The 21,669-nt window shown below is 50.9% G+C and overlaps 1 protein-coding gene across 3 annotated transcripts in view; it reads left to right on the top strand.

The window, feature by feature from the left end:
- Nos1 (nitric oxide synthase 1) overlaps positions 1-21,669 on the top strand; it is a 118,059-nt gene that overhangs the window by 20,560 nt on the left and 75,830 nt on the right. For all 3 annotated transcript variants that reach the window (XM_029533810.1, XM_029533811.1, XM_021186811.2), the window contains exons 2-3: positions 3,859-4,947; positions 16,060-16,189. In XM_029533810.1, the coding sequence (XP_029389670.1) occupies positions 4,238-4,947; positions 16,060-16,189 (840 nt within the window). In that variant the 5' untranslated portion in view covers positions 3,859-4,237. The remainder of the gene's footprint in view (positions 1-3,858; positions 4,948-16,059; positions 16,190-21,669) is intronic.

Genomic DNA, 21,669 nt, shown 5'->3' on the forward strand with positions numbered 1-21,669 from the left:
CTAGTACCCACCCCCACCCCCACCCCCACCCCCAAATTCTCCAGACCCCTGTTCGCTGTGTTTCAATGAACGAGCTACACAGGGGTTCTCAATGGCTCTTCTTCAACAAGCCAGGACAACCGATGCCTCAAGAGCAGTTTACATCCTTCAGATGTTGCGTGAGGAGAAACCCTGGGCGTGACCTTGATCACCACTTGGGCTAAAAATGGGAGGCCACCTCGGAGGAGAGATGGGGTGCCATTGTGTCTGAGACGGGCATTCAGACTGGGTCCAACCCTGACTATTAAACTTCCCCGGAGTCTCCCTTCCCGCTCCTCTTCATAAGAGTCTATTGATAACTTAGCCAAACAGAGAGTAGTCTCAACTTCCCCGAAACACCACCACCACCAAAACCAGAAAAATGACACGGGACATTCACATCCGAGCTCCTCAGGGGCATGAGTCTTTATTCCTCTGGGAGCCACAGACATCAAATCCCATGCGGAGGGCGTGGCTCCCTTCCTAGCTAAGACCTCCCACTCTCCCCATTCCTCCCATTGCAAAAATGAGGCCCAGAGCGTAGAGCGGTCCACCCAAGGTCACACACAACAAGGAGGTCGTGTCCGGCACGACCTGCTTTGACTGCTTGCTTCTCTCTGGCGGTCACCTCCTCCGACAATCAGCCACTTATTTCCTCAGAGCAAGGGAAAGGAAAGAGCTACATGGAGACCAAGCAAAGTGCTCAAGTCCAAGTGTGGTTTCCATGGTATGTACGTTGTGTGCGTGGCATGCGTGCGTCCGCATGCGTGCGTCCGCATGCGTGCGTGCGTGCGTATGCAAACATGATTTGTTGAGAATCTCGGCTCCAGAGCGTAGAGACAACCTGACAGGCCATTCAGCTTCTATCACCCTGAAGAGGGTGATTTCACAGTGACCAGAGTCCTCAGTGTCATCTGCAGGGGAGGGTCCCCTTAGGGACTGACAGAAAAATACACTGATAGAACAGGACAAAACAAAAAACAAACAAACAAAAAACCACATGCTGATTAAAACCCAGGAGGCTCAAATCATTACATAATAATAACCAGAGACCAGTTTTTCTGAATGCGCCAGGCCTCGGTCAAATCAATCGGGGTGGCTGCTTCTAGGAAGTCATTTTACAGATAAGGAAACTGAGGCTCAGGAGAATTAAGGAGCCCACTCGGAAACACAGACAGAGCCAGGAAGCACTTTAGCCAGTTTCTCCGTGGCCCAGGGAACTGGATGTTTGCAAAGCAGGACAAATGAGTGTCCCTATGAGCTTCTACCTGCAACTGGCCTTGACCCTGATCAGGATTAGACCGAATTGTGATGGAAGATGAGGTAGCTTTTTTTTTTTTTTTTTAAGATGGAAAAGGAGACCCGGAAGCGCTCGCTCGCTATGGGGTTAAGACTGTGACAGCTGCTGGGAGGAGCCGCTCAGGCCGTAATCACAGCTCCCCAGAAGGCTGAGGGGGAGGAGAGCAAGTTCAAGGCCTTCCTGAACTGCAGAGCGAGTTAAAGGTCAGCCTTTTAACTCGCCAGACCCTGTCTCAAAATGAAAAATCAGAAGGTTGGGGATGCCGTCTAGTATACATGAAGCCCTGGGTTTCCGTTCCCAGTACCACATGGAGGGAGGGAGGGAGAAGGGTCCTAGTTTCTCAGGCATCATCCAAGAGGCCCACTTGTTTCTAGACGGCAGAGACAGAGGAGGAACAGAGCTGGGCGTGGCTAAGGGTAGACTGCACTGCGCACGTGCGCACACGTTGTTTGTGGTTGCCCTCTCTTAAGCCAGGCGCACCAAAGGTCAAGTCTATGCTTTCTCTCTCCTTTACTAAGGTCTAGCCTATGCCAGCATTTGCAACAAATGAGCTTGCAGTCCTTGCCTCCCCTTCCAGACCCCTTCTTCCATTCAAGGATGGAGCCCAGAAGCAAGTGTGGACCCTGGGGAGAGCTCTACAGCCCCAGCTGTCTCCACCTATGGCTGAGGCTTGGCCCCTGGAAGACCAGGAGCTTATGGGAAAGCTAAGGAAACTGAGAGTGCAATGCCATCCTTCTAGACAGGGAAGGGCTTTGGTGGTCCTGGGGGCTTTTCCCTGCAAACCAAAGCCTGGTCAGCAAGATGCTAAAAAAAAAAAAAAAATACTCAGGCTGCTGACACCCGGGCCACACACAGCAGAGAAATGCCACAGCGTGAGGGCGACGCTTGAATACACAGAAACACACAGAGAGAGCAGCAGCAGATGGAGGCAGCCCCGGCTGGGCCAGGGATTTGTTACTCCCCAACCCACACAGAGCGGCTGGTGGGGTTACATAATGCAAGCTGCAAAAAAAAAAAAAAAAAAAAAAAAAAAAAAAAAAAAAAAAAAAAAAAAAAAAAAAAACCACTAATCAGCCTCCTTCAAGGGACCCTGAGCGGGGTGGGGGGAGGGGGAACCTCCTTTGAAAGGCAGGCAGGGCCTCTGCAGTCATACTCCTGTTCTCAGAGGCAGTGGGCGCTTGGGTCGGCTGACTCAGCCCTTGGGGTGGCCCTGGGAAACTGCGGAAAGGGAGAAGCAAGGCACTTCGGTTTCTTAAGTCCTGAGGGTGGGCAGATGGGTGGCCCTCCTTGTGTGAAGGCATGGTGGGGATGCTGTAAGGAGGAGTCTAGGGATCCAGGGAGCGCTGGGGCTTTGGAAGGGGAGGAGAGAAGTGGATGAAAAGATTGATTTGCAAAAAAAAAAGATTGACTTGATACCTCCAACCCATCTCCCATCCATCTCTCACCCCACCCCATGGTCCCACACCCATCCCCCATCCACCCACCCCTGAGGATCACCTGCCATAGCCCACAGCTTCCCCCAAAACACAACTCCCCGAACGTCCCTGGTCTGAGCTATTGCTACCATCCTAGGGCTTGGTCCCAGTTGGCTTTTGGCACTCCAACCCAAATCCCTCTGCTGGCCAACTGATAGTTTGAAAATCGACAGTATTTTAAAGAAGTAAATACCGGAGCTGTGAACCTATACATGGAAAGTAATTAGCAGGTTGACTTTCAAGGTTGGACTTGAAAGTGAAGTTGGCCCATCCCCTCTCCACCCACTCTGCTGTGTGACCTCGGACAAGGCACTGAGCCCTCTTTCAAGTTGGGGCTTCAGGTGGAGGGCTGGGTTTCTGTGAACATCAAAGAGGGGAAGAAGTAACTGTGGAGAATGGAAATATTCAGAAACTACCACATTAGTTTTCGCTCGTGTTTTTTTTTTTTTCCTTTCCCACTAGTGAATAGTATTGATTGAACGTGTTATGTGCCATTGTTAAGCCCGTCTTCCTCATGTTCCCTCGCTGGGGTGTTTCATGTGTAATGGGGGAGGGCAAATGTATTCGAGTTTTGTTTGCATGGACCTACCTCTCTGGTGTTGAAAGCATTCGTCGTAACATGGTGCCATGTCTATTTTTAAAACGGAAATGAGCTAACGGTGAACAAAATGGCTGTGGGGGGGTAGCTGGACTCTTCTGTCCGTGGTACCATGAAATACAGCATCCATATCTGCCCAGTAGTATCTTTCCTTCTTGATGGAGAGGCTTCAGAGTGAGGAGCCCAGAGGTCAGTGCCAAAAGGAGTGGATGGGAAATGTTTGCAAAACCCAGGACACCGAGGACAGTGTAACAGTCGGAGCCCTTTGGTCCTTGAGAACTTTGGTCGCAGGGATAAAGCCAGTTGACCACCACTAACTGGAAAAGTAGACCAGGCATGCTTCAGGTCTAGCTTTGGCTTCCCCAGGCCTCTGTGCCTTGGAGTTTTCCGTCCTAGCTCTGAGGTATGCGATGCCCGCTCCACTCTTTCTTTCTCTTCTCATCTACTTTCCTTTCCCTTCTTCTCAGCTCCAGGTAGGAGCCCCTCCATCACCTCTGCATCTGACAAGCTGGTGACCAAGATGCCCAGAGCCTAGTTCCCATGTTTGTGCGTCACAGTCACCAGACACAGCAAGCCTCCAGTCTTCCTGACCTGTTGCTTAGGGACGCAACCCATCGCTGCTCCTGACGTCTGCCTGGTCAACCTTGACTTCCTTAGAGACTAAGGAAGGGGGCGGGGACGCATGAAATCATGCCACCCAAGGCTGAACGGCAATGAGCAGGTGACACCAAGTTGACGTCAAAGACAGAGGCGACAGAAACTCTGCAGCCGGCTCTTGTCCCGGAGTGGCTCAGGTTCCTGCGAGAGTCGTCTTAGCTTGGAGGTCTTCCGAAGGACACAGATACCATGGAAGAGCCCACATTTGGGGTCCAGCAGATCCAACCAAACGTCATTTCTGTCCGTCTCTTCAAACGCAAAGTGGGAGGTCTGGGCTTCCTGGTGAAGGAACGGGTCAGCAAGCCCCCCGTGATCATCTCAGACCTGATCCGAGGAGGTGCCGCGGAGCAGAGTGGCCTCATCCAAGCCGGCGACATCATTCTCGCTGTCAACGATCGGCCCCTGGTAGACCTCAGCTATGACAGCGCCCTGGAAGTTCTCAGGGGCATTGCCTCTGAGACCCATGTGGTCCTCATTCTGAGAGGCCCTGAAGGCTTCACTACACACCTGGAGACCACCTTCGCAGGGGATGGGACCCCCAAGACCATCCGGGTGACCCAGCCCCTGGGGACCCCCACCAAAGCTGTCGATCTGTCTCGCCAGCCATCAGCCGGCAAAGACCAGCCATTCGCAGTAGATAGAGTCTCAGGTCCCAGTAACGGACCTCAGCATGCCCAAGGCCATGGACAGGGAGCCGGCTCAGTCTCCCAGGCTAATGGTGTGGCCGTTGACCCCACAATGAAAAATACCAAGGCCAACCTCCAGGACAGCGGAGAACAGGATGAACTGCTCAAAGAGATAGAGCCTGTGTTGAGCATCCTCACCGGTGGGGGCAAAGCAGTCAACAGAGGGGGACCAGCCAAAGCAGAGATGAAAGACACAGGAATCCAGGTGGACAGGTAAGCTACACAGGTGTGCAAGTGTGTGTTTGTGCATAGGCGTGCACACGGAGGCACCAACCGTCAGTCCGAGAGCCAGCCTGCCCACCCATACACATGGTGTGGCCACCCATTACCCCTCCCTAAAAATTCCAGTCGTGCGTGGCGAGTGAGCCGCTGTTTGAGGATGCAGCCCTTGTTGTGCCTCCCAGAGTCACTAACAACCATGATCCAGGGAATTGTGTCTTTACACATGTGTCGCGTGTGTGTTCCCAGAGTCAGGTGGGATGTGGGAAAGATGTGTCACAACTGGGGTTCAGGGAGATGGAGGTGGCCTTGGGGGGACTTACGGGCATGTGCACGGGGCTCGCTAGGCATGTAGCTCATGCTATGGTCCTGAGAGCAGGGAAGAGCTGAACTCTGAACCCTGTTCCACGTTCTCCTCTCTGTGGTCAGGTGAGGCTTCCCAAGGGGGGAAAAGGAACCCAGAATTAGTTGCAGCAGCCATAAACCATGGTCTTCAGTGTTGCGTTCTGGGGGTAGATTCTAAAGTTCTAGGAATGTCTCCTCCTGTTGTCCCCAAACTCCTGCTTTTGAAATTACTGGTGGAAGGGATCTGACCAAACTGTGGGCGATGACGGCTCCTTCTGAGGGAGAAGAGAGCAGCTGGCCCTGGTTGAGGGTTGTATACCCAGCAATTAGGGAATTCCCTCTGCCTCTTCCACCGTCAAACCCTATAGCCCACCCCTTCCTGCCAAGATGCATCTGAGCCTGGGCTGTGCATCTGAGCCTGGGCTGTGCATCTGAGCCTGGGCTGTGCATCTGAGCCTGGGCTCCAGGGTTACATCTCTTATGCTCATGACACAAGCTGGTCCTACTCAGTCAACCCTATTCCTCAGTATAGAAGTTCAGTGAGTTTTCAATGAGACTGTCTCTTAGCCGGTGTGGTGGAGTACCCCGGCCAAGGGCAGCCGACATCAACCAAATCAATGTTTCATGCATCTGACTGTGATTTGTAACTGGGCCCAAGGTTGTGGGCTCAAGAACTGCTTGGGTTTTCTTTCAAGCACACTTGCACTCCTGAGCCCCATGTGATGTGGGTTCACCCCCAGAAGAGCCACAGTGGGTGCTGGGTACTCCCCACCATGCGGCTAATTTGACCCTGTCCCTCAGGTGACACAGAAGAACACAAAATTGCCTACACAGAATGTAAGGATCTTGGTGTAGCATCAATGGTATAGGGGTAAGCGTGGCTGCTTTCCGGAAGAGGGGGTGCTAGTGTAGTTACAGAGCAAGAGAGACTGTAAAAAAAAAAAGCATACACTCATTCCATAGAAACCACCACCTGCCTTTCTTTCTCCAAGGAGACACAGGCAGGGTGACATAGGAACCCTGCCCACACATCCATCTTTCTGACTTGAGAATGGCTCTGTACAAACTCTCTCCTGTTAACGGTCTTCCCTCTGGCTACCCAGATCCACCTTGCATGTGAATTCAGCAATGGCTTGGCCAAAAATCATAAGTAAGCTGAGGTTTGGTGCTGGCGAGATGACTCAGCCGGTAAGAGCACTGACTGCTCTGCCCAAGGCCCTGAGTTCAAATCCTGGCAACCACATGGTGACTCACAAACCACCCATAATGAGCTCTAACGCCCTCTTTTGGTACATCTGAAGTCAGCTACAGTGTACTTATGTGTAATAATAAATAACCCTTTAAAAAGAGAAGAAAGAAAGAGAATACGCTGAGTTTTAAGAGAAAGTCACCCCAGAAGGCTTAGAGCCCTGGGAAGCCACCCATGGAAATGGGTTCTGAGGCACAGGTACATTTCTTAAAGGACACCTGCTCCCCTAGCTTGGTGGCTCATACTCACATGACACCGTGCCTGCTTTCCCAGCCTGAAGCTAGTGTGTAGTTGATATGGCCTGCCCCTACGATATTTCTCTCATCTCAGATGTTCCAGTCCTTAGTATAAGGGACAATGTCAGTCTCTTAACGAGAGAGACAGCAGCCAACAGTATCCATGCACCTGGGGGACCTCAGCCTGCCAAGGTATCAAAGGTGTGTGCCCAGACCCTGAACTGCACACACCAGGAGCATCAGATACAGACAAACACAGCTGGGTTAGCTTGGTGTCTCAAGTTACCACAGTGGTGTCATCCTTTGTGACACAGTTTTCTGAAATGAGCAATTCTCTCTCGATGAGACAGGTCAGCCTGACTTCGTTTGCTGTGCCCGGTTCTGTAGGCTCACACCTGGAAGATCAAAGCTATCAGTATGTGTAAGATGGGAGTCCAGGAACTCCTGCCTGCCGTGTGGTTATCGAGACCCTTTGTCTCAAGGTGGGGCTTGTCCTTGGCATGGTAGGTCCTTCTGTCCCCAGATGGTGCCACCACCTTAGCACACAATGCAAAGAGCACACCCCAGTTCAGAGAGCTACAGCCCGAGGTGTCTCCACCCACGGACATGAAGCCTCCTGAAGGCTGAAATCAAACCACAAAGTGGGTGTCCTGAATTAGGAACTCGAAGTCCCAAAGTCACATTGTCCTTGGGATCAGTCTCACACTGGCATCCCTGAGACCATTGAGGACCCCTGTGCATACAGCAGTGAGGATTTATCTTGTATTCCCAGTGACCTCCCAGATACTGCTTAGGAGTTAGGGTTGAAACTGGCGACTTGGAGGCCACCCTGAGCCACTAGGGAGACCATGAAATAACTTTCCAGGATCCCACATCTAGGGCACGCTCAACTAACAAGTGATTCTTCGGGCCACCGGGAGCAGCAGCCACCTGCTAGTTGAGGATACTGCCTGTCCTGGCTCTGTGGTCCTTCTTTCCTCTTAGGAGTAGACTAAGCTCCCTGCTCCATCACTGGGGTTCTAGGGACCAAATATGACATGTCTCTCTAAGAAACAGCCCTATCCCCTCACCCCAGAAGCCAGGTGGGCCCCAAGAAGTGGTGAAAGGAAGGTGGTAACCCCAGAGTTCTAGCACCTTCTGCCTTTGAGAGCGGTCACTTTAAATAAAGTGTCCGAGGATATTGAGGTTGCTCAGCTTGCTGCCCTGAGGCAGGGATCTAAGGAGGCCAAGGTCCCTGGTCCAGCATCCATCTGGAACAACCGGCCATCCTGGCCCTGATCAGATAATCAGATAACCAACCCGCCCCCCTATACCCTTTCGCAAGGCGCTCTGTGAGTCCCTAAGCACCTCTTCGGAGGTCATGGGGACGCCGCCGTAGAAGTAGGGCACATGGCTTCAGCCCACTTCTCTAAATGAACAAACTGAGTCTCAGAGAGGTAAAGCCACTTAGCAAAGGTCACACAGCCCTGCCTGTAACTGACAGGCCTCTCGGGACGTGTCTGGAGGGAAGAAGACAGACGAAGCAGCTTGTGGGGGGAAGGGTAGCCTATAGACCCACCTGCCCACCCCCTGGCTCTGTGACAAACCCAAGCTGGAGGACTGTGTCGCGTGTCCATCTCTGCTGACCACTCCCAGGGAGGCTGGCCCCATGGTAACATCTTTAGGTCAGTCTCTCTTGTTTCTTAAAGTGCTCCCTTTCCGCGATATTGAAAGCAAGGATGGAGAAGACTGTCTGTCCTTTCTCCCAGGCCACACAGCTAGCGAGCCGCCAGACCAGACTCGGGTCCAAGGCTGTGCTCTGCTGCCCCATAGATGTTTCTCTTACCTGTGAGGCATTTGGCTGCTGGTCTCCGGGTACCTGAAGCTATCAGAATAGTTCATCAGAGCTTGAAAGGGAAACTGAGACCCTGCAGTTCCTCTGGCTCAGGGTAATTAATGTAGGTCAAGATGACCAAGACCTGTGACCCTTCAAGGTGAGAAGGCGGGCCAGCACAAGTTATGGAAGAATCTGTCTGGCGGGTCCTGTAGCTTCCCAACCCTTTATCCATCATCCTAAAAGAACCAGGATCCAAGGTCCACTCTCCCTGTAGCTGGGCAAGCTGGCCAACCTGGGTCTGCATAACTAATTAACATTTGCACATCCTGAAAGTGGCCAAGAGGGAGTTGGAGCCACGGCTCTGTAACATGAGGACCTGAGGTCAGATCTCACGCACCCACAAGTCCTAAGGAGATGGAACTAACCAGCTGCCCATGTAGTTGGCTGATCAGCCAATCCTGCTTAATTGGAGAATTCCACAGTGGGGAGAGGCCCCAGTCTTGACAAATTGGCCTTTAACCTTCACATACATGTGTGTGTTCATGTGTGCTTGTGCATGCATGTGTACACACACACACAGAGTGCTCTCATAGTGACCCTCAGCAGGGTTGGCTCCAGCCTGCCTAAGCAGGCACACAGCTGAGAGGGACTGTAAAACCCCTCTTCCACAAACTTCCATGCCACGACCCAGAGCGACTTCCATTTCCTGCCCGCCCCCCCCCCCACCTCATCAGACACGCGTGTCTTCCCCAATCTGTCCTTCCCTGGACACGGCTCCTGCCTTGTCCCCTTTCTGTCTCATCACTTGGACACTCAGCCCTTCATCCTGAATGAGCTATGGAAGAACTCAACAGTGTCTACCTCCCCCAAACTGACCTGTCCCCAGCGGGCTTCTTGACACCTTCCACCCAGTGAAGTATTGAGCAAGCATAGTCTTGCCCCTGATTCTTCTGCTCTCAGAGCCGGGGACTCACCGGGGAAGCTCTCCCCTCCCCAGTCACATCGGAGACGTGAAGAATAGACAAATAGACATTTGCCGTCATCTCTCACGGTGACTCATGCCAGGGAGGAAATAGGCCAGAGATTTGGGGGGGGGGAGTAGCTCAGGGTGAGGAAAATGATAGATGGGGAAGACAGAGGTGCCAGTCATGTGAAAGCCAGGGAGGGGGGACCCTGACAGGAGGGCACATCGGGAACTGAGGTCCTGAGGCAGGGATGAGGGTGGGGGATTCGAAGAGATGAAGGAAGACTCCAAGGGATGAAGGGTAGATGGGAGGAGGGACTTGCTATGTGAGTATTGCAGTGCTGAGGAGCAACTTGGGGTCCTAACGCTTGCAAGATTATGCCTCCTGCTTTACTCCCCAAAGCCCAATGTTTTTCAGAGATGTAGCACCCAGGGATACCGAGGGCGCCTGCGCTGAACAGCAAACATGACTGGCTCTTAACACACACCATGTCCAAGTGGGACAGGACAGATGCTGGGTTGGGGCGATAAGAGTTCTCCTGTCCCTCAGTATGCAAACCCAGTCCACTCCCCGCCCCAATTCCTTTATTTACCTCCTCTTGAAGGTGTGGGTTTAAAAGTCCTACTCAGCCTTTGGGGATCCATAATTGGAGTCATGATGAGCCCCAGTGCCCTGCCTCTCTTTCCAGCTTCAGGCTTCCTTATAGGGGTCCTGTTCCCCAAAGCAAACTTTTACTGCCTACCCTGGCGGTTCATATCTGTGATCTCGATGTCTGGAAAGCTGAGGCAGCGGGGGATGGCAAGTTCAAAGCCAGCCTGAGCTCTACAGTCAGGCCATCTCAAAAAAAATAAAAAATAAAAAGGGTGCGAAGGGGAGAGATGTTTGCCTAGCATGCACAAGGCCCTTGCTTCAGTCGTAGCACCATGTCAACCAGGGTTGATGACCTACAACCGTAACCTTGCCTCTCAGCGGGGAGAACAGGCGGCTCAGAAGTTCGAGGCCATCCTTGACCACACTGTGAGTTCCAAGGCAGCCTAGACTTAACTGGAAAAACAAACAAACAAACAAACAAAAGCAACACCTCCTCATTTTTATTAAGACCAGGGTGACAGCACCCTGATAAAGCCATGGGGAAAGCTTAGTCAAGACCCCCACATCCCACCTCCATAAATATGGAGCCTTTGTGTTAACTCAGCCCCCAGCATCTGAGACCAGGAGGAGGCAGCGACGAAGAGCTCGTTGGCCCAGCGCAAGGAGGACGGGGATGACTTCGCCAACGTATCCATGGAAAGCTGGGGCAGGCTTTCTGCCAAGGGCCAGCTGCTCCGTAGCAGCCTCAGCGACTGGTAACTGCCCCTACCTTCCCTGAGCCTGGCACGCAGGCCTGAGACACCTGCTCTTTGCCAGGTCCCCAGGCTTGGCTCCAGCCACGGGAGCTTTCTGAGGAGCCAGGTTACCTGTCGGTTCTGTGAGAAAATATGGACCTGATTCCCACGTACCCTCTGCGGAGGACCTGGTCAAGGCTGGGTGAAGGTTCAGGGGTGCTGATACGATGCTTGATATGGGCACATCTCAGCACAGTGTCCCCAGATTCCTCTGAGTGTCACTGTGAGGTGTGGAGCTGTTACAGACAATGGGTGGGTAAAGAAGACAGGCATAAAGCTCATGAACCCTGCAGACTCCACTGAAGGGAAGTCTCTGGCTCAAAACCTCAACAGTCAAGGCCCAGATAGTTTCGGTTGCAGCGAGGTGACTCGGGGCAGCCTGGCAGACCCTGGGACTGGGGCAGTGGCAAAATACAGTCAGCCAGCCAGCCTTCCCAGAAGTCACGAGACAACTGCTCCCTGCTTCAGTGTTTGTTCTTTCGTGGGAAAGTCATAAAAAGCACAGCTACCGTGCCCGCATTTTGCTCCGCGGACGGGAGTTTGAGTGCTCGCCTCGTTGTCTGCAAGCATCTAGCATCTCAGTACAAAGTTCTGGGCCTGGCAAGATGGCAGGACACATAAAGGAGCTTGCTGAGAGATTTGTTGACCTGAGCTTGATCCCCAGGTCACATGGTAAAGAGCAGACTAGACACCTGTAAGTTGTCCTCTGACCTCTCTACACATGCTGTGATGCTTGCGCACACACATACTCACACACACACACACACACACAAATTTTTTTAATTTAATGAAAAATTTAAAAACTACTACAGCTCTTCATGAGTATGTGGTCTAGCCAGATATACCTCCAGGGTCCCCCATGTAATATTTCTATTCCCTAGGATGCCCAGCTATGACAAGAGCAAAACCCAGCTTTAGCAAGCTTCTCTCTCTGGCTGTGTGATCTTGGACAAGTAGCCTAATCTCTCTGTGCTGCAACTCCCTTCGTTGTTCAGGAATGATCATTGGAGTGAGTGCCTTGTTTGCGCTGACTGTGTGCTAGGCGGGCATGGTACACACGGGACCTCACGTAGTGGCCAGCAGAGATGGGTACCCCATATACTCTGAAGGATGAGTGGAGCCAGGACTAGGCTGAGGGCAGACAACAGGGAGCAGAGAGAAGGGGAGAGTGGAGATCAGAGTTGAGAATTATGGGAGTCTAAATAAGACTTGTACTTCTGAACTGTCTTGTGGCCATGTGTGGCCCAGACCAGATGGTATAGGCATTGCCTGGATGGGACAAAGACCTTGAAGGACTAGAAGTCCCTTTGGCCTATAAAATATGGCTATAAAGGAAGGAACGAGAAGCTAGGAGAGTCACTAGCAAGTGCCTTCAAATGAGTGCCAGGTAGGTCCATGCTGTCATTAACTCTCATGTGACAAAGGGCATACTTGAGCTGGTTCCACATGCAGACTCGCCTGGCTTAATAAACAAAGCCAAGAGTCAGACCAGGTTCTGCCTAGTCCCCACTATGGCATGCCATGTGCATGTCACTGTGACCAGACACCGTGGGATGCTCCAGGAGGCCCCACTATGCAGGTGAACCGGGTCCTCTCCAGCCTCCTCCCATTGGCTGTGGGTCAAGGGATGGGGTCTACTCCTGCATTTGTCCTGTGTGCATGGAAACTGGATAGCTCAGGCCTGATATTCCCTGGGCACCATACTAAAAATGCCCACTCCCTGCTGATCATGCGGGACTCAGCGTGTGTTAGCCAAACCACCCAAATGTGTTCTTTGAACAAAGGTGTTCATTAACAAGAGGGGTGGGGAGAGGGAGGAAACAAGGAAAGAAAGGAAGAAAGAAAACCACAAAAGATAGATGTTAAACCCTCAAGCTCCTTCCTTCCTACAAGGTCACAAGACCAGCCATGTCAAAGTTGCCTGGGTGACAGGCCTCACAAATACTGGGGATCTGGCTCTGTCACCTGTAGCTGAGGATATAAGTGTCTTGACTTGTCTTTGTTATTTTTAATCACAGGAGGGATGTGAGTTAGAAGCCATCACTCAGATCTAGTGTCCCTCACTCCTGCTCAGCTTCAGGCTGTAGGCCTCTGGGGAACTCGCATTGCCTCTCAGTGCTCTGCTCTCATTTGAAACCAAGAGCTGGAAATGTCTGTTGAAGAGAGATGAAGTAACTGTGTACAAGTACCTGGTACATTACTGATGTCCCCAAATGCATTAACCCCCCCCCATCTGCTGAGGCCCCATTTGCGGTCACGTGAGATGCTGTCAGCTCAGGCACGACAGAGCTGAAATGGAGCTGAGTGACATTTGAAGCGGCGCTTCACAGCCCGTTCCCTAGTTAATTGCTGCACAGGTAATCCATTGACTTGGGAAACACTGGCCATCAAGAACCACTCCAGGGATGGTTTGGTGACATTTTAAAGAGGGTGAGACAGAATGTTCCCTATGATGATGTAATCCTCACCCAGTAGAAGGACAGAAGTGGCTGTGACATGGACTGGAGGAATGGGGAGGAGCCCAGCAAGGAGGGGTGGACTGGCACCATCGGAGCACTGGATAGGGCAATGCACCCAGAGCCAGGGTCTCAGCTCCTGCTCCACTGCAAATGACAGCCCATGCAGACTGGGGAAGGGGGGAGTTCCCAAATCTGGGAAGCTAATACACAGAGCTAGATGAGAACAACCCCTCATGCCTAGAACCAACTCCCAGGAGGGACAGAAAGTGGCAGAGTGGACTGAAGTTGGAGACTGGGTATGACAATTGTACAATGGCAATTGGATGCAGGGTCAACAGACAGGGGGAGCAGAGAAGCAGCCCTCACAGGAAAGGACAGAGGTGACCTGATATCATTCAGTCTTCTCCGAGGCTGGCTCCCTATAGGGTCTTACTGACAGAACCTCAGCCTGGGCTGGTGTGGTGGTTTGAATACGCTTGGCCCAGAGAGTGGCACCATTATGGCTTTGTTGGAATAGGTGTGGCCTTGTTGAAGTAGGTATGGTCTTGTTGGAGAAAGTGTGTCACTGTGAGGGTGAGCAATAAGACCCTCCTCCTAACCACATGAGACAGTCTTCTCTTAGTGGCCTTATGCTGCCATGCTCCTGCCTTGTGATAATGGACTGAACCCCTGAACTTGTAAGCCAGCCCCAATTAAATGTTGTGCTTATAAGAGTTGTCTTGAAAAAAAAAAATTTAAAAAAAAAAAAAAAAAAGTTGTCTTGGTCATGGTATCTGTTCACAGCAGTAAAACCCTAACTAAGACAGCTGGTCAGAGGAAAGGGCAGAGAGGCAGTAGGGCTTCTGGAGTGAAGCATAAACCTGTGATTGGGGAGTGTGACTTGAGCTAATGACTTCCTCTCTGGACCCCAGCGTTCTTGTGTGATTCTTAATGTGATGATGCTGGTGACAGTCGTGGTAGTCACAGAGGGCAAGGAAAATGATGATGATGATGTTTTGCTTATGGCTATAGTCATGGTGGTAGTGATGGTTGTGGCCATGATAGTGATGGTGAAGATGATAGCAATGACTATGGTAGGAATGGTGGTCATGATGGTGATGGTGGTGATCATGGGATTGTGGTGATCATGGTGATAGTGATGGTGATGGTTTGGGCAGCAATGATGGTCATCATGGAGAAGGTCATGATGGACTTGGTCATGATAGTGATGGTGACCGTGGTGATCATGGTGGTGATGAAGACGATAGCGGTGGTGATAGTTTGGGTAGCAACTGTAGTCATGATGGTGATCGTGGTGATGGTGAAGACAATAGTGATGGTGATGATTTGAGTGTTGATGGTTTGGGTAGCAATGGTGGTTATGATAGTGATAGCAATAGTTTAGGTATCAATGGTGACTGTGGTGATGGTGAAGATGATAGTGATGGTGATGATTTGGGTAGTGATGGTTTGGGTAGAGATGGTGGTCATGATGGTGATGGTCATGATGGAAGTGGTCATGATGGTGATGGTAGTCATGGTGATGATGGTTGCAGTGACGATGACTTAAGTGACGATGGTCCTGGTGACAGTGATGGTGAGGATGTGGCAAAGATCATGATGGTGACGGTGAGTGGTATCAGTGCTGAGCGGGAGGGAAAGCTAGAGGTTTGTCTCTGATAGGAGTGATGGTGGAGACAGTGGTAGTAAATAAACACAATGCTGGAGGCCTCAATGGTTACTTACCGTAAACCTAAGCAACAGGCTGAAAGCTGTGGCTTTACCACTCACCCTGGATCAATTATTCTTCCACAGTTAGGATAAAATAATGTGACAGGAACGACCTACAGGGAGGAAAGGGTTTCTGTAGCTCACCGCCCTATAGGATGCGATCCATCATGGTGGGAGTGTCAAGGCAGCAGGAGCTGGAGGCAACTGTGTGCATAGTCAGGAAACAAGGAGTGGTAGGTGCTGGGGTTCAGCTCATTTTCTTTACTTGTTTACTGTCTGTAATCCCTAAGAACAGCCTTGCCCTCAGTCAAGATGGGTCTTTCTCTATGAGTTGACTCAACCATGATAATTCCCCACAGGCATGGTGGGAAGCTCATCTCCCACTTTGTCCTGGACTCTGTGGAGCTGACGGTAGCTCTAAACCCCTCACTTCTTCTCACCTGCACCATCTAAAAGTCTGCGCTGATGGTGGTGGTGGCTAATCCTCACTCCCACCCAACGGACCGTCTCCAGGGTTAAATGAGTCAAACGGCATAAAGGGACCAAGTGACCTTTTAGCTTGTATGGTGTTTGCCTTGCAAATATGAAGACCTGAGTTCGGTTCCTAGAATCCATATAAAGGAGGACTCCCCAACACTGAAGATGCAGAGGCAAGGGCATGGGGCTTTGTATTCTGCAGTCCTCTCAAATCTGTGATCTTAGACCTCCGAGAGACTCATGAAGCAAGCTGGATGTCTCCCGGGGAACTGCACTCCTGCTTTCCCTGTGGCACTGGGGGTGGGGGTGGGGGAGGGCTCCTGATGAAGATGCCTGGGCCCACAGGCTACACAGAGAGAGCTAAATGAGCTGGGTTTCTGTACAGATGCAGGACTCCCAGATCAAGGTTGCAATCCTGCCCATCAGTCAGTCACCCTTTCTCACCCAGCCACCTTGCCTTCCAGAGATGTCGTCGATGGCAAACCGCACAAAGCCCAGCCCCTGAGCGGGGAGAACGACCGAGTCTTCAATGACCTGTGGGGGAAGGGCAATGTCCCTGTGGTCCTCAACAACCCGTATTCAGAGAACGAACAGGTAAGTAAGGTGGAGGTCCCATACTTCCCTCGGGGGTTGGGAGCAAAGCTTGAGATCCCAGAGGCGTGGCCAAGAGCGCCAGGTCTGAGGTGTGAGGATTGGCTTTGAGTCTTGATGCGGCACGGTTACCAGGGTTTGTAAACTGGGAATGGTTTCATACTTTACATTCCTGCTTCTACCATGTTCTAGGGACACCAGATATCCACGCTAAGACCTTTTCCACCTTTCGTGGAAACCCTAGAGATCAGCAATGTTGGGGTGTATGTGTGTGTGTGTGTGTGTGTGTGTGTGTGTGTGTGTGTTCCAATGCCTTACATATAAACAGACAAATGGCCCTCATGTTACTTTCGTAGTTTTGTACAAACGAAAGTGTGTGCACTTGGCTTTGCTTTTGCATATGTTAATACATCTAGGAGATGATAGGTGCCAATGAAATGGTAAAGGGGGGGGTGTGCAGCTGGTGAGATGGCTCAGTGGGTAAGAGCACTGACTGCTCTTCCGAAGGTCCTGAGTTCAAATCCCAGCAACCACATGGTGACTCACAACCACCTGTAATGAGATCTGACTCCCTCTTCTGGTCCGTCTGAAGACAGCTACAGTGTACTTATGTATAATAATAAATAAATCTTTGGCACAGAGCAAGTGGAGCCGATAAGAGCGAGCAGGGTTGACCAGAGTGAGCAGAGGTCCTAAATTCAATTTCCAACAACTAGATGAAGGCTTGCAACCATCTGCACAGCTACAGTGTGTACTCATATACATTAAATAAATAAGTAAATAAATAAATAAATCTATCTGAGAGAGAGAGAGAAGGTAAAGGGAATGTCTTAGTCAGGGATTTCTATTGACGTGAGAAATGGACCAAAAACTACTGGGGAAGGAAAGGGTTTATTTCACTTTACATTTCCATGTCCCTATTCATCACTGAAGGAAGTCAGGACAGGAAATTAAACAAGGCAGGAAGGAACCTGGAAACAGGAGCTGATACAGAGGCCATGGAGGGGCGCTGCTTACTGACTTGTTCCCCATGGCTTGCTCAGCCTGCTTTCTTATAGAACCCAGGACCACCCACAGTGGGCAGAGGCCCTCCCATATTCATCATCAATCAAGAAAATGCACCACAGGCTTCCCCACCCTCCAATCTGGTTGCGGATATTTTCTCAGTTGAGGTTTCTTCTTCCCAAGTGACTGTTAGCTTGTGTCAAGTTGACATAAACTTAACCCGTACAGAGGGCCAGGTTCCTTTTTCACAACTGTATAATATTCCACTACGAGGCTATGCCATCCTTTATTGAATAAGTCGTCTGTAACAGACACTTGGGCTATTGCCACTCTTCAGCCATGACCTTGCTTGTCTGTCCCATGTGGCATTGTCTAGAGCCCCCCTTTGGCATGAGAAAAGATTTAATCAGGAGGGGAAAAAATTCCTAGAAGTGTTAAAGTTGAGTCAAAAGGTATTTACATTTACAACCCAGTGGCTGTACCCATCTTACCAGAAAAGTGCCGGGCGGGGGGGGGGGGGCTGTTTGCCCACAGCCTCGCCAGCTCCATCTGTTACCAAGTGTTTCGGTCCTTGCCAGTCTGCTGAGATGTGTGCTGACGGCTGAGTCACCGTCCCTTTCTAAGACTGCCTGGGTTTGGCTGGAGATCAGCAGCCTCGCCTCGTCTCTCTTGCCTGAGCAGCTGATGGGCCAGGCCGGAGTGACCCTTGAGAAGAGCCCATGTTTCCTACCAGTCCCTCCTCACCCCCTAGCAGCGGGAGTGGAGTGAGTGACTCATGGGATGTCTGGAAGGAGGGGGAGCTGCACCCCCTCTTCTCAGCACCTGCACACAAAACAGAGCCTCTTGGTCCATCAGAGCCAGGACTCCAGGCCTCTCTGCAAGGCTTCAGAGGAGGATGAGCCAAGCCTGAGCCGCGGTGGCAGCGGTGGCCCAAGTGGCATTCCTTGGCTGCTGCTGCTGGCTAACGAGGAAGCAGGGGGTGTGGGGGAATTCCATGCTTCTCCTAGATGAGTCTCCATCTCCGCCTGTGATACCCAGGAATGTTGGTGGATAAATGTCATTAAACTGTCCTCAAAACTCAAGGCCACATGGGAGCTGGGGTGGGCGCAGTAGGTTGAGCATGGGCTTAGCAAGCGGGAGGCCCTGGATCCACGCCCAGCAAACCAACACAGACCAACCAGGCCCGCACTGGAACGTCGGGGAGGTCCTGAGAACGGAACACAGGGTGCGGAGTGCACAGAGCAGCATACGCTGAACTATATCAGCAGCCCTTGGCTTTTTTCTGTAAAAGGGCCTTCTATAGCCCAGGCTGGCCTTGAACTTATAAACCTCTGCCTCCCACCTGCTGGGGTTACAAATGTGCCCACTAAACTGGGTTATAGTCCTTTATTAAAAATGAAGCTGTGCGTGCTGACAACCCTCTGGAGACAAAGGCAGACAGGAAGTGACACCTTCAACCAGATTTGGGGGGGATGTGGGGGGAGCAGGAACAGTTCGTTGGGTGTGTACAATCTGTCGTCCTAAGAGATAAGCCTGATTTTTAAATTTTTTTGTCATTGTTTCAAAGGCTAACACAAAAATACATTTCTTCATTAAAAATGTACACTATCTAACCATATGTGAGCCTATCTTATTAGGGGCCGTCTTAGTCACTGTTCTGTGGCTGTGAAGAGGCACTATTGCCAAGGCAACCCTTTGAAAGAAAGTATTTAATGGGGGGGGAGGGGAGGACTTGCTTACCGTTTCTGAGGTTTGGCCCATTATCATCATGGAGGGAAGCATGGGGTTTGGAGGCGGGCACTGGAGCAGTAGCTGAGAGTTGCATCCTGGTCCACAGGCAGTGTCTTAGTTAGGGTTTTACTGCTGTGAACAGGCACCATGACCACAGCAATTCTAATAAAAACAACATTTAATTGGGGCTGGCTTACAGGTTCAAGAGGTTCAGTCCATTACCATCAAGGTGGTGGGAGCATGGTGGCATCCAGGCAGGCATGGTGCAGGAGGAGCTGAGAGTTCTACATCTTCATCTGAAGGACATTAGGAGAAGACTGGCTTCCAGGCAGCTAAGATGAGGTCTTCAAGCCCACGCCCCCCAGTGACACCCTACTCCAACAAGGCCACACCCACTCCAGCAAGGCCACACCTCCAAATAGTGCCTCCCCCTGGGCCAAGCATCTTCAAGCCATGACAAGCAGGTCAGGTCAGGGTAAGACTCCAGGCTTGGCATGAGCTTTTGAAACCTCAAAACCCACCCTCAATGACACACTTCCTCCAACAAGGCCACGCCCCCTAGTCCTTCTTATCCTTTCAAAAGTTCCTTCCCTGACTAAACACTCCATTATATGAGTCTGTAAGGGTCATTCTTATTCAAACCACAAGGGGACAGCAGACTATGTGGGCCACCCTCCTTACATAAGCTCCCCACTTCATGACCATCCCCGACGCCCCATATGGTTACCCTCTCAGCCAGACCAAGCGCATGTCGCCCCTTGCTAGCACGATGCTGATGCTGCGTTTATTTTCATGCTTAGGACAGAAGATAAATCTTTTTGTGTCCGTTTTTCTCATCGCTGTTGTTTAGCTTTGTTTTTTGTGGTGCTAGGATGACCCACAGTCTCATGGGGTGCTCTACCATTGGGCTATATGCTCATTCTTAGGGGTTTTTCTAAGATTCAATCTTAGTGATTGTGTGTGTGTGTGTGGGCGCGCGCGCGCGCATGCACACACAGACACACAGAAGTGCAGGTACCTATAGAGCTCTGAAGAATGCTTCAGATCCCCTGAATCTGGACTTACAGGAAGTTATGAGCATTCCAACCCTGGTGCTGGGAATTGAACCTGGGTCTTCTGCAAGAGCGTTTACCTACTTGTGACCTCTGAGTCACCCAGCCCCTCCACCATTCTTAATTTAAAAAAAGAAAAAAAAATGAGGTCTCTCTCACTAAATTGCCCTCTCTGACCTTTTAACTCACTTGATAGCCTTACCATTCTCTTGCCTCAGACATCTGAGTAGCTGGCCATTGCTATTATTATAAATGGCAGGCAGAAATTGGCTAAGAAGTTCCTGTGGGTCAAGAAAGATCTCACACACACACACACACACACACACACAGGAATGTTTTTATATGCTTAATGTACACCCAAGGGCAGCATTTTGGAATTACCAGCCTGCTTCACTAATTTACCGTTGGAGTTTGTAATTCCCGGTTGATGGTAGCCTTTGAGTTTGGCTGAAGGGGCAGTTTGGGGAAGAAGCATTCTCGACCTTTCTAGAAATAACTGGAAGCCTACGTCTAAGCGAGGGCGGGGCTGTGGCCACTTCTCGTGCCCTCCACCTTGTTTTAAAGGGGCAATTTGCAAAACTTCACCTTGATCTTCAAGGTAGAGCTCAATTGAAAGAGCATGACAGAGATGACTTGGGGAATGGGCGTTTCAGCCAGTGTGGCAATAGAGGGACAGAGGAGAAGGCTGAGCACTAGCCTGTGGTGGGAGACCATTACCCCAGAGGAGGGGGCCTGCTGAGCATTGAGGGCCCAGGAAGATAACCAAACAGCTTTGCCTGGAAGACCTTAACCAGACAGCACCAGTGAGGGGTTAGGTCTACCCCTGTAAAGACAGACTCCTGGCTGCCTTCAAAAATAAGGCTGAAAGAAGCTGGACATGCCAGTGGCAGCCTGTCACCCCCGTCATTCAAGAGGCTGAGGTGTGAGGGTTGTGAGTTCAAGGCTAGCCTGGGCTACTTAGTGAAAGCCTTTCTCAAAAGAAAAGAAAAACAAGCACTGTGGCTATAACTGAAGTAATAGGCTGTTTTCCCAGCATGCGAGAGGCTAGGGTTGGAGGGTTGTGAGTTCAAGGCTAGCCTGGGCTACAGTAGAGTGGTGATTTCTCCGGGTGGTGGTCTTGGTTAGCTGCGGGAAGGACCAGAGAGCCTGTAGTTTCTAGTCTTTGGTGATACCTCTGTGGATGTTGTCTTGCCCATCCCTGGTGCAAATTGCATCTAGCCTAAGACGGGAGGTGGAATGGGCTACTTCCCATGATCCCAAACACTCCTCCCCAAACCTGCGTGCATAGTGCTTTGGCGGAAGCAGAAAAAAATGCAAACACCACCTTCCCTGCCCCGAGAGCCTCTGCTGTGTAGTTAAACAGGCTGCTGTAGGAACTTGTATGTCTCATCAGACAGCATGGGAGGGTTTCCCCAAGAGGCACTGGACCCAAGCTTTGAAGATGAAGCAGGAACTTGCCTAGCATAAAGTAGATAAAAGTACTCTAGCTAGTGATTATGACTGGCACACCGTGATTTTACATTTCTAAGGCTCTTTTTTTGTTTGTTTGTTTTGTTTTGTTTTGTTTCCTTTTTAAAAAATTATTTTATTAGCTATTTTCTTTATTTACATTTCAAATGCTATCCCGAAAGTTCCCTAACAGCCTTACAGCTCACTGGAAAGCTCAAAGGTCAGTATGGAAGAAAGACTAATGTT

Source organism: Mus pahari, chromosome 23 (assembly GCF_900095145.1).
Source record: "Mus pahari chromosome 23, PAHARI_EIJ_v1.1, whole genome shotgun sequence".
Taxonomy (NCBI): Eukaryota; Metazoa; Chordata; class Mammalia; order Rodentia; family Muridae; genus Mus; species Mus pahari.